This window comes from Melanotaenia boesemani, chromosome 17 (genome assembly GCF_017639745.1).
Source record: "Melanotaenia boesemani isolate fMelBoe1 chromosome 17, fMelBoe1.pri, whole genome shotgun sequence".
Taxonomy (NCBI): Eukaryota; Metazoa; Chordata; class Actinopteri; order Atheriniformes; family Melanotaeniidae; genus Melanotaenia; species Melanotaenia boesemani.
In genome coordinates, this window is record NC_055698.1 from 30,858,758 (window position 1) to 30,871,901 (window position 13,144).

At 46.4% G+C, this 13,144-nt stretch overlaps 1 protein-coding gene and 1 long non-coding RNA gene across 3 annotated transcripts in view; one reads left to right on the plus strand and one right to left on the minus strand.

The window, feature by feature from the left end:
- Nucleotides 1–13,144, minus strand: part of LOC121656605 — a 15,055-nt gene continuing 1,911 nt past the window's right edge. The window contains exons 2-4 of the long non-coding RNA XR_006013427.1: nt 11,650–11,655; nt 6,486–6,490; nt 1–79 (exon numbers count right to left, since the gene is read on the minus strand). This is a non-coding gene — a long non-coding RNA (uncharacterized LOC121656605). The remainder of the gene's footprint in view (nt 80–6,485; nt 6,491–11,649; nt 11,656–13,144) is intronic.
- Nucleotides 5,950–13,144, plus strand: part of LOC121656595 (C-type lectin domain family 4 member E-like) — a 26,199-nt gene continuing 19,004 nt past the window's right edge. The window contains exons 1-3 of one of the 2 annotated variants that reach the window (XM_042011672.1): nt 5,955–6,016; nt 12,196–12,280; nt 12,359–12,424. In XM_042011672.1, the coding sequence (XP_041867606.1) occupies nt 12,223–12,280; nt 12,359–12,424 (124 nt within the window). In that variant the 5' untranslated portion in view covers nt 5,955–6,016; nt 12,196–12,222. Of the gene's footprint in view, nt 6,017–12,195; nt 12,281–12,358; nt 12,425–13,144 lie in introns of both variants that reach the window. The other variant, XM_042011671.1, reaches the window with a different exon arrangement.

Below are 13,144 nucleotides of genomic sequence, written 5' to 3' on the forward strand. Positions count from 1 at the left end.
CAGTGGCAGGGACCACTCATTACAATGGTCCGGACCATGGTCTGGACAAGACCACTATTTTCGCAACAACCCCCTCTCTCTGAGAGGTCATCATCACACAACCACCAGACTGAATCTAACACACAAACCAGAATAAAACATTTTCTGTCACTTTAGGCCACATTTACTGTCACACCAATATATAATCATATGTGATGGTTTATAAGTTGAAAACTAAGATTAAATGTTGGTTTAATTGTTTAAGAAAGGATCAAAAGAAAAAGGACATTTTCCTCAGTTTAAAAAGTAAATAAATAAATCTCTGGTAAAAATTAAGAGGAAGTAATTATGAGGAAGGTCATCTATTTTCTCACGTAGAAGGTGTAAAAGAGACATCATGTTTTCTGTTGGTCCGCTGTGGTTTTAACAGTTTGCAATGTGAGAAAAAGTTTATTTTTAACAGAGAGTAAAGGTTTGATACTGATAAATACATTTTAAATCATTTAAACAAGGTTTAAAGTGAAGTTGAGACAGTGATGTTTAATCTGTTTTACCGTCTTTATTATTCGTGTCTTATCAGACTCAGTGACGTCTGATCTGTTAGTGGCGGTTATTAAAGATAAAGCTGGTAAAGTGGTTGTTTAGATCATTACTGATTCATTACTCTAATCAACATCCTGTCAGTCCTTGAATAAATTCAACTTATAGGATTAATTATTACTTAATAGAACTGACCACTTATCTTTGAAAACTAAAAATATACTTAAGATAATTAAAATGTAAAAGAAAAATCTGTTTTTCTGTTTCATCTTTACTGTTTGAGCAACAGTCACATAGAAGAAAAATCCAGTTCAAGCATAAAACCAGATTATTTTGAGACTATCCGATGGTCAGTCCCAGTAGTGGAGATACTGGTACAGATGTCTCTCTGTGGGAATCTGATTTATACATGTTGAAAAGATTTCTAGTGTTTATTTTACCTTCCTAATGTGAGAGGTCTGTTAAATCTCCAGACCCCCCTCTCAAGCACCCCCAAATAGACCTTACCGGGGAGGCTGAGGAGTGTGATCCCCCTGTAGTTGGAGCACACCCTCCGGTCCCCCCTTTTTTTTTTTTTTTTTTTTTTTTTTTTTAACTTGTCCTGTCCAGCATCATAGCAGCAAAATGATAATCTGGTTGCTGTATCGTGCTGAACAAATTTGCTCTGCCAAGGGGAGGCCTATGGGTAAGGCTCCTCTTGATAATGTGATTAATTTATTTATTTATTTACTTTGAATCACAGAATCTATGTAATCTTGCTGGACCTGACCGGAGGGGACAGAAAAAGATGGAAAATAGCAAAAGAAGAGCAAAAGGGAAAGAAGAAAGGAGACAAAAAGATCACAGACAGAAGGAAAACGACCCTTCAATCCACACCATCACCAGACAACAAACTGTTACACCTGTACATGAACACGCCAGAAAATTTCCTACAACTTTTACAAAAGCAGAAACACACACACAGAAAAAAAAAAAACAAAAACAAAAAAAAAACAGGGCTGCCAGTCATTAAGAGTTTTTAAATAATAACCAAATCAAATCAAAAAGACATAACAGCGACCAGATACTAACTCACAGGAAAAATACAAAATGAGAAACAAGGTGATCAGTGATGAAGAGTGGTGAGTGAGATCATGCAAATGCGACCTCGCCTCCACGGAGGCCAGAGGCAGACCAGGGCCTGGGCCGGGCCCTCAGCAGCAGACCCGGAGCACCAACCCATGCCACCCCACCACAAAGACAACTCCAGCCCCACCCGAAGGGCGGCAGAGGAGAGCCCCAGCAAGAGCCCCCCACGGTCCCGGGGCACAGGCCCCAGTGGGCCAAGATCAGCAGCCGCCGGCCCCACCAGGGACCGGCCCACCCAGGGCGGCCCAAGCGAAGGGCCCAGGGCCCCAGGAGCCCAGAGGCGGCCGCCCCACCCCCCAAAGGCAGAGGGCCTTTGGGGGGTGGGGACAGAGGGCCTTCCCCCGGGAACCAGGGTGCTATCGGCCCCCTCCCCCCACTCCCCATCTACTTCAACCTGCATCCCATATAACCCCACACTCACACCCTCCCCCGTGCCGCACCCACAATCGCTCACCACCACACAATCACGCCACACCCAACCCTCCCACCATGCCCCGTGGGGGACACCCCAGGCGGACCAGCGGACAGCGGGCCCCAACCCCCATAGAGCCAGCAGCCCACCAGCGCAGCCATCCCGGGACCCGGCCCCAGGGCCTCCCACACCCCTAACGGGGAATGAGAGGATGGGGACAGCGGCAGACCCACGGCCCACCACCCCCAGGCCCGCCCAAGCCCCCCCCCCACAAGTGCACTTAAGCCTGCCCCAACCACACACAGAAACACATGCACACACCTATTTCCTTGCACACTCCCACTCATCATAACTCACATATGCCCTCTCAGCTCCACCCAAAAAATATAAACACTCGCACAGCATCCAACCCTCCCACTCTCACTCCCCAGACACACCCCCACTCATCCTAACACATGCATACGCACGCACACAAACATACCCCCCCATTCACACAAACATCCACAGTATAGACACATACACAACATACAAGCATCCCTGTCTCACACCCCAGCACCTCCCCCTATAATCCCCCGAATCCCACTCAGCCCTCCTTCAAACCCCTACACCCCCCCTGCCCCCGGGCCATACCCTGGGTCCCAGGGTGTCAACCAGACACCAGGGCATGCACCAACCCACACCATGGCAGCACATCCGGGCAGGCCCAGACCCCAGGCACATACGGAGCCCACCACCCCGGAGGGAGGAGGTCCGGTCCCCCTTTTTGAAGAGGAGGACCACCACCCCAGTCCGCCAGTCCAGGGGAACTGTCCCCGATGTCCAAGCAATGCTGCAGGTGCGTGTCAGCAAGACAGCCTTACAGCATCCAGAGCCTTAGGGAACTCTGGGCAGACCTCATCCACCCCCGGGGCCTTGCAACCGAGGAGCTTTTTAACCACCTCAGTGACCTCAGCCCCAGAGATAGGAGAGCCAGCACCAGCCACCTCAGACTCTGCTTCCTCATCGGAAGATGTGTTGGTAGGATTGAGAAGGTCTTCGAAGTATTCCCTCCACCACCTCACAACGTCCCGAGTCGAGGTCAGCAGCCCCCCATCCTCAATGTACACAGTGTTGTCCGAGCACTGCTTTCCTCTCCTGAGCCACCGGATGGTGGACCAGAATCTCCTCGAAGACGTCCGGAAGTCATTCTCCATTGCCTCTCCAAACTCCTCCCATGCCCGTGTTTTTGCCTTAGTGACTACTGAAGCCACGTTCCGCTTAACACGCCGATACCCATCAGCTGCCTCTGGAGTCCCACAGGCCGAAAAGGCCCGATAGGACTCATTCTTCAGCTTGAAGGAATCCCTTACTGCCGGTGTCCACCAACGAGTTCGGGGGTTACCACCATGACAGGCACCGACGACCTTACGGCCACAGCTGCGGCTGGCCACCTCGACAATAGAGGCACGGAACACAGCCCATTCGGACTCAATGTCCCCCACCTCGCCCGAGACATGGTTGAAGCTCTGCTGGAGATGGGAGTTGAAACTCTTTCTGACAGGGGACTCTCAACTCACAACACGCTTGGGCCTGCCAGGCCTGACCGGCATCCTCCCCAACCATCTGAGCCAACTCACCACCAGGTAGTGATCAATTGACAGCTCCACCCCTCTCTTCACCCGAGTGTCCGAAACATGCGGCCGCAAGTCCGAAGACACGACTACAAAGTCGATCATTGAACTTCGGCCTAGAGTGTCCTGGTGCCAAGTGCACATGTGGACACTCTTATGTCTGAACAAGATGTTCATTATGGACAGTCCATGACGAGCACAGAAGTCCAACAACAAAACACCACTTGGATACAGATTAAGGGGGGCCATTCCTCCCAATCACGCCCCTTCAGGTCTCGTTGTCATTGCCCACGTGAGCATTGAAGTCCCCCAGCAGAACGAGGGAGTGCCCGGAAGGAGTGCTCTCCAACACCCCCTCCAAGAACTCCAAAAAAAAAAGGTTGGGTACTCTGAACTGCTATTTGGTGCATAAGCACAAACAACAGTCAGGACCCGTACCCCCACCCAAAGGTGGAGGGAGGCTACCCTTTCGTCCACTGGGGTAAACTCCAACGTACAGGCGCCAAGTCGGGGGGCAATGAGCAGGCCCACACCTGCTCGGTGCCTCTCACCGGGAGGAACTCTAGAATGGAAGAGGGTCCAGCCCCTCTCAGGGACAGTGGCTCCAGAGCCCAAGCCGTGCGTGAAGGTGAGTCCAACTATATCTACCCGGAACCGTTTAACCTCACGCACCAGCTCAGGCTCCTTCCCCGCCAGAGAGGTGACGTTCCACGTCCCTAGAGCTAGCTTTTGCAGCCGAGGATCAGACCGCCAGGGTCCCCTCCTCTGGCAGCCGCCCAGCTCACACTGCACCCAACCCCTATGGCCCCTCCTGCAGGTGGTGAGCCCACGGGAGGGGATGGAGATTATCTGTTTGTGATTATTGATTTGAACAAGTTTTTCATGGTTATAATGTGTCATTGATAAGGCTGATTTTTTTCTTCTAAATTTAATTTAAACCTGTGTGTGAAATTGTCTAAAATTATTATTTACAAATAAATTAAATTTTTGTTTCCCCATGTAGAAAAGTAAAAAGGTTTGTATTGTAGGTTTTAAGTGGATCAAACTTCTTCCATGCTAGTCATGATGTAGTGATTTGGTTTGTTTTCCACCAGGTTGTCGGAGTCGTTGAGAGAGTAATGAGTTTACAGATGTTTGATTTATTGATCAACTGAGGGAAAAGTCTGTAACAGATGTTTCTGCATTGACAGTGGGGTAGGTGACGTTACCCCTGGCTCAGTGTCAGGGGTAATTGTGGTTATGGATCAATTTGACTAAATCCTGTAGTTGATTTGCAAGGAGGTAAAATGGAGAAATTTGGTGCCTGAAGTTCACCGTGTGATTTCTTGTTTTGTATCATAGAAAATGATGTTTTTCTATATTATTACTGTCTTGTTAATGAATTGAGTGTTTTAAAGTTTTCCCTGCATGGTTGCATGCTCATCCCACAGAGTTAATGATTTGTGTTTTTGTGGTAAAAGAGAAGTCAAGCTCCTCAAACTACTGGCCACATACTTCATATTGTAGCTTTGTCTTTCATGCAAAGTTCATCAGCAGGTAGCTGCATGATAGTAAACCAGAAACCAGCTCTAGAAGAAGTCTTGAAGCTGGACGATGATTCATGCACTTACCTACCACGATGCCAGTCTAAACCTGCAGACTCGGTGGTTTCTGGATGCTAAAGTCTTTCATGGAGTTTTCCCTCTGATTATGGTGAACTTTTACCTACAAACAGAACAAATTTGTCAACTTTTTGACAATAAAATGAAAGCTATTAGTTTATAGAGTTAGTGTTTTGTCATTTTGAATAACTTTGTGTGTGTGTGTGTGTGTGTGTGTGTAAAGACTGTAAAGATTTAATTAATTTTTGTGTCAGATTTCTGTTCTTATTTATCTCGTTTTAATGTGCTACAACAGCAGGGTCTCCTGGAAAAAATATTAAACTATTTTTATCCATAAACTCTCACGTCTGCTTTTCTTCCCCCTTTAAGTTATAAATATTTTCATATAATATATTGATAAAAATAAATTTAAGGACCACAGATAAGAGAAAAATATACAAAATACTAAACGAAATGAGGAAGACAGCCCGTCCGCACCTGTTTCCTGCTTATTCTAAACACATGCAAATTAAATCAAACGTTATTTAAACTGAATCAAAACAAACCAACTCATCATCAGTGACCTCAGAATTAAAGACCATAAATCACCAGTTTTATCTGAAATAACATAAAGAACTAGACTTGAAGTCTCCTCCTCATCCTCTAAATACAACAGGAAGTTGATGCAACACAAAGCTCTGAAACATGAAGGTGTTGCACAGAATTTCTCCCTGAAAAGACTAAAGTGGAGCGAGGACACGTTCATGGTGAGTCTTTATGCTTTTCTGTTAATTAAACGTTAAAAGAAAATCTAATGCGACAACAACAACAGCTCTTCACTGAGACGACACAAAATCATTTTTTTGTTCTGGTTAGTTTTTACGTTTCCTGGTAATTTTCTTCACATTATTATCAACACATTATTTTACCAGACTGGATGTAGTTTGTAATTTCACCATAATTACCTGTAGTATCTCATTGATTATTACCTGTTCTAGAAGGTCTAATATTAACTTTTCTACATTTTAAAATTAATTTTTTCCAGATGCAGTGTTTCTATGACAACACTATGATAATATGTGACGGTAGATGAGCGTAGGACTAAGAATAAAAAATATTTTCACTTTTTAAAATGAGGCATAAAAAAGAGAAACGTGTGAAGAGTAAAAATATTAAGTTCTTATGAGGAAAGTCTTCAGTCTGAGAAATAATGAAGGAGTTGTAAACCTTTGTCACGTTTCCTGTTGTCAGCTGTGGTTTTCACAGTTTGCTAAGTGAGAAATTATTTCAGTCTGTTAAAATGTCAGATAAACACTTCAATGTTCTTCTATCTGAACACAGGTACACTGAAGTTTATTTATTAATAAAATTATGTAAATTAATACTAAACAAAAAGGCTAAAGTGAAGGGGAGTGAAAGATGGAAAAGGTTAAATAAAAAACACAATAAAATAGATTAAATAAAGGCTTTTAAGTCTGCTCTGCTGGGACCAAAACTAACTAAGTATTTCATTATTTTCTAATTCATTAAAGGAAAAAGGATGGAAAACCAACTAGTTTATTCTTTTGAATAAAATAATAAAAAGAAAACACTACACAAAGACTTCCAGGTAGAAAACGAAAAAGGTGTTTATCCCCTTGTGGTTATCTGATAGAAACCGAGCCAGACGTCATGTTCACGGCTCACAGCTGCAGCTTTCAGTTTGCAGAGTGAGAAAATGTTTCAGACTTTTCAAACTGGCAGTAAATATCTTTCACTGATGAACACTTTATTTGCAGTTTAATTATTCATAAAACCTGTTATTTTATTTGCAGTGGAACCAAATGTTTATACAGTGATGAGTTTCATTTATGTCTTATCAGACTCAGTCGTGCTAAACTGGTTAAATAGAAGTTCAGATAATAACAGTGAAAACAGATAAAAGCCAGACTACATTTGCAGATCTTATTATGGCATCAATTAGCTCATTACTGTTTACTGTTTACTCACTTTTATGATGTGTAGTATGGAGGACCAAAACTGCCAAAATTAAAAATAAAAAAATATAAAAATGGCTCAATGAACAAACTGATGTGCCACTAAATAAATAAATTAAACAAAAGATTAAAAAATATTTTTTCCCGTTAAGTAATGTAAAAAACATGACAAATGTAGGTTTCTTTAGTAATTTTTAACTGTTTTAATTTAATTTGTGCCAATTTCCCTCTTTATTTACTTTTCGATGTCATTTTCAATTTAAACTGTTTGGTGAATTTTTTTCCTCTGTTTTGATACCTGCAATTGTTTCTGTATGATTTTCCATTTACATTTTATCTCCAAAATTCTCTTAATTCCTTTACATCCACATACAAACATATACAAACACACACATCTAGATACATATCTTTATATCTCTCTCTCTCCCTCTCTTATAATATATATACACACACACACATATATATCTCGATATATATATATATATAGATATATATATATATATATATATATATCTATATATATATATATCGATAGATATATATATATATATCGATAGATATATCGATATATCGATAGATCGATAGATAGATAATATATATATAGATATAGATATATATATATTATATATAGATACATAATATAGTAACACACAAAATGCTTCTTGACTTCAGAAACCCCTCCCCTTTTTTTTTTTTTTTTTTTTTTTTTTTTTTTTTTTTTTTTTTTTTTAACTTGTCTTGTCCAGCATCGTTGCAAACAGAATGATTGTCTGGCTGCTGTCTGGTGCTGGGCAATTTTACTCTATCAAGCAGGGATTTATACTACATGTATAAAGTCCCTCTTGATGACATGAAAAACTTTATTAAATCAGACTCTTAATGCTGGACTCGACCGGAGGGGACAGAGAGAGAGAGAGATAGAAAAGAAAGTAGAGAGAAGAGGGAGGGGAGAGAGAGGGACAGAAAGGGTGTGGGGAGTGCGGGTGGGGACTTAAAACATTATACAGAAAACCATGTAATCCATACTACTTGCAACATATATAGCTAAGATCATCCTGGCCAGTAGGTCATTACACAACTAGTTGATAATAGTAACAATAATAATAATCACAATAATAGTAATAATAATAATAGTAGTAGTAATAATAATAAGAGTAAGAGTAATAATAATAATAAGAACAGAAATAATAAAAAAAAAGAAAAAAAAATATGATAATAGATATAAGTGAAACTGCTGTATTCAAGAACACGCGCAGAGAAACCTGTGTGGATATGCTGGAGAACTCGGCCACATGGCGACGCAAAGACTGTGTGGAGACGTTCAGGAAGGAGTGACCATGCAGAGTGATCATGCAGATGCCACCTCACTTGAACAGAGGCCAGAGTCAGGCCAGCGGTCCCGAGACCCAGGCCACCAGCCCCCCCGTAGGCTACAGATCCCGACCGGTCCACAGAGACGACCACTCGCCCGCCCAGGAAGGCAGCAGCAGGAGACCCCAGCAGGAGCCGCCCCGCGGACACAGGGCACCGGCCCCGGCAGGCCGAGGCCAGCAGTCCCCGACCCCCCCGGGCACCGGCCGCCCGGGACAGACGGGGCAGAGGGCCCGGGCCCAGGAGCGCAGGGACACCCCCCACCCCCACAGGCCAAGGGCCAGCACGCCACCCGGGGGGACCCGGCCCGCCCAGACGGCCACCGCCAGAGGCCAGCCCCACACCCCAGCGCCCAGCCGCACACCCCGAGAACCAGTCCTGCCCCCCCCCCCAGACCAACACACACAAACACACACACTCTCCTTCCACTCCTCCATTCATCCTCCCACACATACACCATCCAACCCTTACATACTCTGTCCTCCCACACACACACACCATCCTTCCACCATCCATCCTTCCACACACACACCATCCTTCCACCATCCATCCTCCCACACACTCACCATCCTTCCACCATACACTCTCCCACACCTACCCCATCCTCCCACACACACATCATCCCTCCACCACTCATCCTCCCACACATACACCATCCTCCACCTTCACACCTCCCACACACACACACACACACCATCCTTCCACTACCCATCCTCCCACACATACATCATTCTCCTACACATACACCGTCCTCCCTCTCCTACACCAAACATCCACCTTCACGTACCCCATCCTCCCACACACACACACACCACCCCTCCATCACCCACTCTCCCAAACATACACCACTCCCCCACACACACACCATCCTCCCTCCCATACACCATCCATCCTCCTGCACACACACCATTCTTCCACCATCCATCCTCCCACACACTCCCCCTCCCTGCACCATACATTCTCCCACACATACCCCATCCTCCCCCACATACATCATCCCTCCACCATTCATCCTCCCACACCCACACCACCCCCCCTCCCACACACCACACATCCACCTCCACACACCCCACCCTCCCACACACACACACCATCCCTCCACCACCCATCCCCCCACACACACACCACTCCCCCCCCCCCCCACATACACACACACACACACAAACAAACACCATCCCCCCACCACCATCCTCCCGCCACCCCACGCCGCGGGGGGACAGCCCCAGCCAGGAGGCGAGGAGACACGAGCCAGGCCCCCACCCCCCCCACCCCGCCCCAGTCCCCCACTCCCCACCCCCAAAACAGCACCTTCCCCCCAGGGCCAGCAGCCAAACCCCCCGGGACAGCCCGCCCACGCCCCGGGCCAACGCGACAGGCCACCCGGCCCACCCCGCCCCCGGGCCATCCATGGAGACAGGGGCGCTTGAAGACCCCATCGCCCCTCCCTCCCCCACTAGTGAGGGAATATATTATGTGCTGTTTGCAATTAAAAAAAGAGGGTTAAAATTGGGGGGCAGTAACTGCATTGAGGAGGGGGTGGGGCCACCTGAGCAGTCCCACCCACCTGACCTCGCATGTTCCACCCCCCAAAACGTGTTTGTATGTTGCAAATGTTATTTGTGCTCAGTGACTAAGTGGAATTAAAAGCTGGGAGGCATGCTGCCGCTCGGCGAAGCAACGGGGCCACTATGATGACCCCCCCTGCCCCGCCCAGCGCAACAAGCACACCCCCCACGGCCCTACCTGTGTATGTAGTGAAGAGTGGGGAGGGGAGGGGTCAGGAGATGTAGGTCCAGAGGGGGGTAAGCCTCCCCCCTGGAAGACGACCCGCCAGTGGCTTAGGGCGCCCCCGTCCCCCGCCGGCCCCGAAGGGCGTCACAGGCCCAGAGCAGGCACCCCAACCCAGGCACGCCACGAACCCCCCCAGGGGCCAGCCACCAGCCCAAGGGGCCACTTTCCTCTTTCTGAGTGGGAGGGGGGCGAGGCGAAGGAAGGGAACCCCAGGCCCCCGCCCCCAACACCCAGCCAGGGCGCCCCCCAGAGGACACGTCCTAACCCCCTGCAAACGCACACACTCCCTTTTTTTTTTTTTTTTTTTTCTCCCCAGCCACTCACACACACTCTCACACACCTCTATATACCAACACCTCAATACGTGCACATACCTCCACACACACACGTCACGCACATACCTATAAACACACACACCGGTGCCCACATACACACACACTCTCATACCCCTCCATACACATACACCACTACACACACACTCACATACATACCTGCATATACACACAAGCACCTCCATACATACTCACGCCTCCACCCACTCCTTCACTCCTCCACACACACCTCGACCTCCACGTGCACACACTCATATATACATACCTTCACACACACCCACATCCCACATAGACCTCCACACACACACCCGCACACTACTCACACACACACATACACGCACACACCCAGACCTTCATACACACCCACACACACATACGGCACACACGTCCCTCTACACCCACCCACACACCAGCATACCCACAGACACACACACACACACACCCACACACAAACACACCCCCACCCAGGTTCCGGGGCTGCGACCAAGCACCAGGGCACGGACCAACCCCCGGCACGGCACATCCGGACGGGCCCAGCCCCCCCCAGCAGCGGCAGACCCCCCACCCCCAGGAGCGGGGGGAGACCCGACGCCCCAGAGCCCGGGGCCCCCACCCGGCCCACCCCGGGCCCGACCGGCCACCCGGCCAGGGGCCGACGGACACCGACCCAGGCACCCCGGCAGCCACCCCCCACCGCCACGAGGCAGCCCCACCCCGGGGCCCACCCAATGCCGCCCGCCCAGACCGGAACCCCCAGCCGACCCAGCAGCGGAGCAGCCTAGATCCCCACCCAGGAGACAACCGGAGACCTGAAGCCACCAGGGACCCCCCACCCACATCCGCCCCCATCCCAGCGAAGCCGCAATCCTCCACCTACATTAAGTGATGTAGCCAGTCACAGGGGACCAGAGGGAATGAAAGTCATCTGACTGGTTCCTGGAGGAGGCAGACATTGTCTCAATGCTGATGTGATCTAACAGGAGATTTCTAAACTGCTGGATAGACAAATTATTCTTATCTTTCCAGTTCACAAGAATAGTTTTCTTTGCGATGCATAAGACTGCGAGGACCAAGTTTATGGAGTGTATTCCTATGTTGGTGTCACCCAGGTCGCCCAGTAGGCAAAGTGTGGGGTTTGCAGGAAAACTAGTTTTAAACCATTTTGAGAGATCTTCACACACCTTAATCCAGAACCTTTGGACAGGTGTGCAGGACCACAGCGCATGGATGTAGCTATCAGAGGTGTTCTCAGAGCAGTGTGGGCAGATATCTGATGGTGAAAGGCCCATCCTGAACATCCTGTGTCCTGTATAATGAGTTCTATGGAGAATTTTGAATTGTATTAGTTGTATATTTGAATTCTGAGTCATTTTAAACGTGTTTAAACATATTTGCGACCATCTTTTCTGATCAAAGTTATTAGATAAATCATCTTCCCCTTTTTTTTTTTAAAAAAACACTGAAGTTCCCTTTCAGACTCACTGAGGACCAGACAGCAAAAAAATGTCTGAAGCTGATGTAACGTACACGGATGTTCAGTTCAAAAGAACAAAGACCAGTGGTGAGTCCATCTATCCATCTACATTTACTTTATCAGTGATACAGTCTGAGTTTTGTGTGTCCATGTTTTATGTTGCAGCTGTTCTTCCATCATCAAATGACACCACGTACGCTGAAATCAAGATTTTGAAATCAGAGCCACCAGGTTGGTAATAACCAGAAACAGGAAGATGAAGCTGAAGTGTCTATAAGCTGTAAAGGGAAGCTGTTTTTACTTGTGTTCATCTTAATCAATATTCTTCAGCTACACGTGATTTTCTGCTTGCAGACTAAAGACTGAAAGAGAAATACTAAATATTGATTCATGTTATTCCAGAGTAAAGAACATTAAATTGCACATTTGTCATTACAAATTTTTAAGAAAATCCAAAATATGAAGTAGACTTAGTTAAATAAGTTAATAGGTCTGATATCGATGTTCAGATAAGTTATTAGTTCCTCTAAAATAAAATATAAATCGAGTTGAAGACAGAAGAGTGAATGTGCTGTTTTATGATGAAACTTTGAAAAAAACCTACCCTGTCTCTGAAAACTAGGAAGTGTTTTAAAGAAGTTATTTGGGGAAAAACCTTAATAAACAAAGTCTGAAAAGTCATTTCCTTGTAGGTGTGATTCTCTCCTCCAGTGTTAGCCTGTCTGTTTCCAAAATGTACCTTTAAACATTTTTATAATTTCTCAGTATTGTAAGGATAAAATACACCATGGAAAAATATCTCACAGCAAAATAAGATTTTACACTGTGTGCTGATTTTAATTTTAATAGTAAATCACTTTATATTGGATTGGCTTTAATCCCAACATATATTGCTTTTAACTTCACCTAAAACAAACTGCATCATCTATTTTCTATTATCTTACTTTAGTA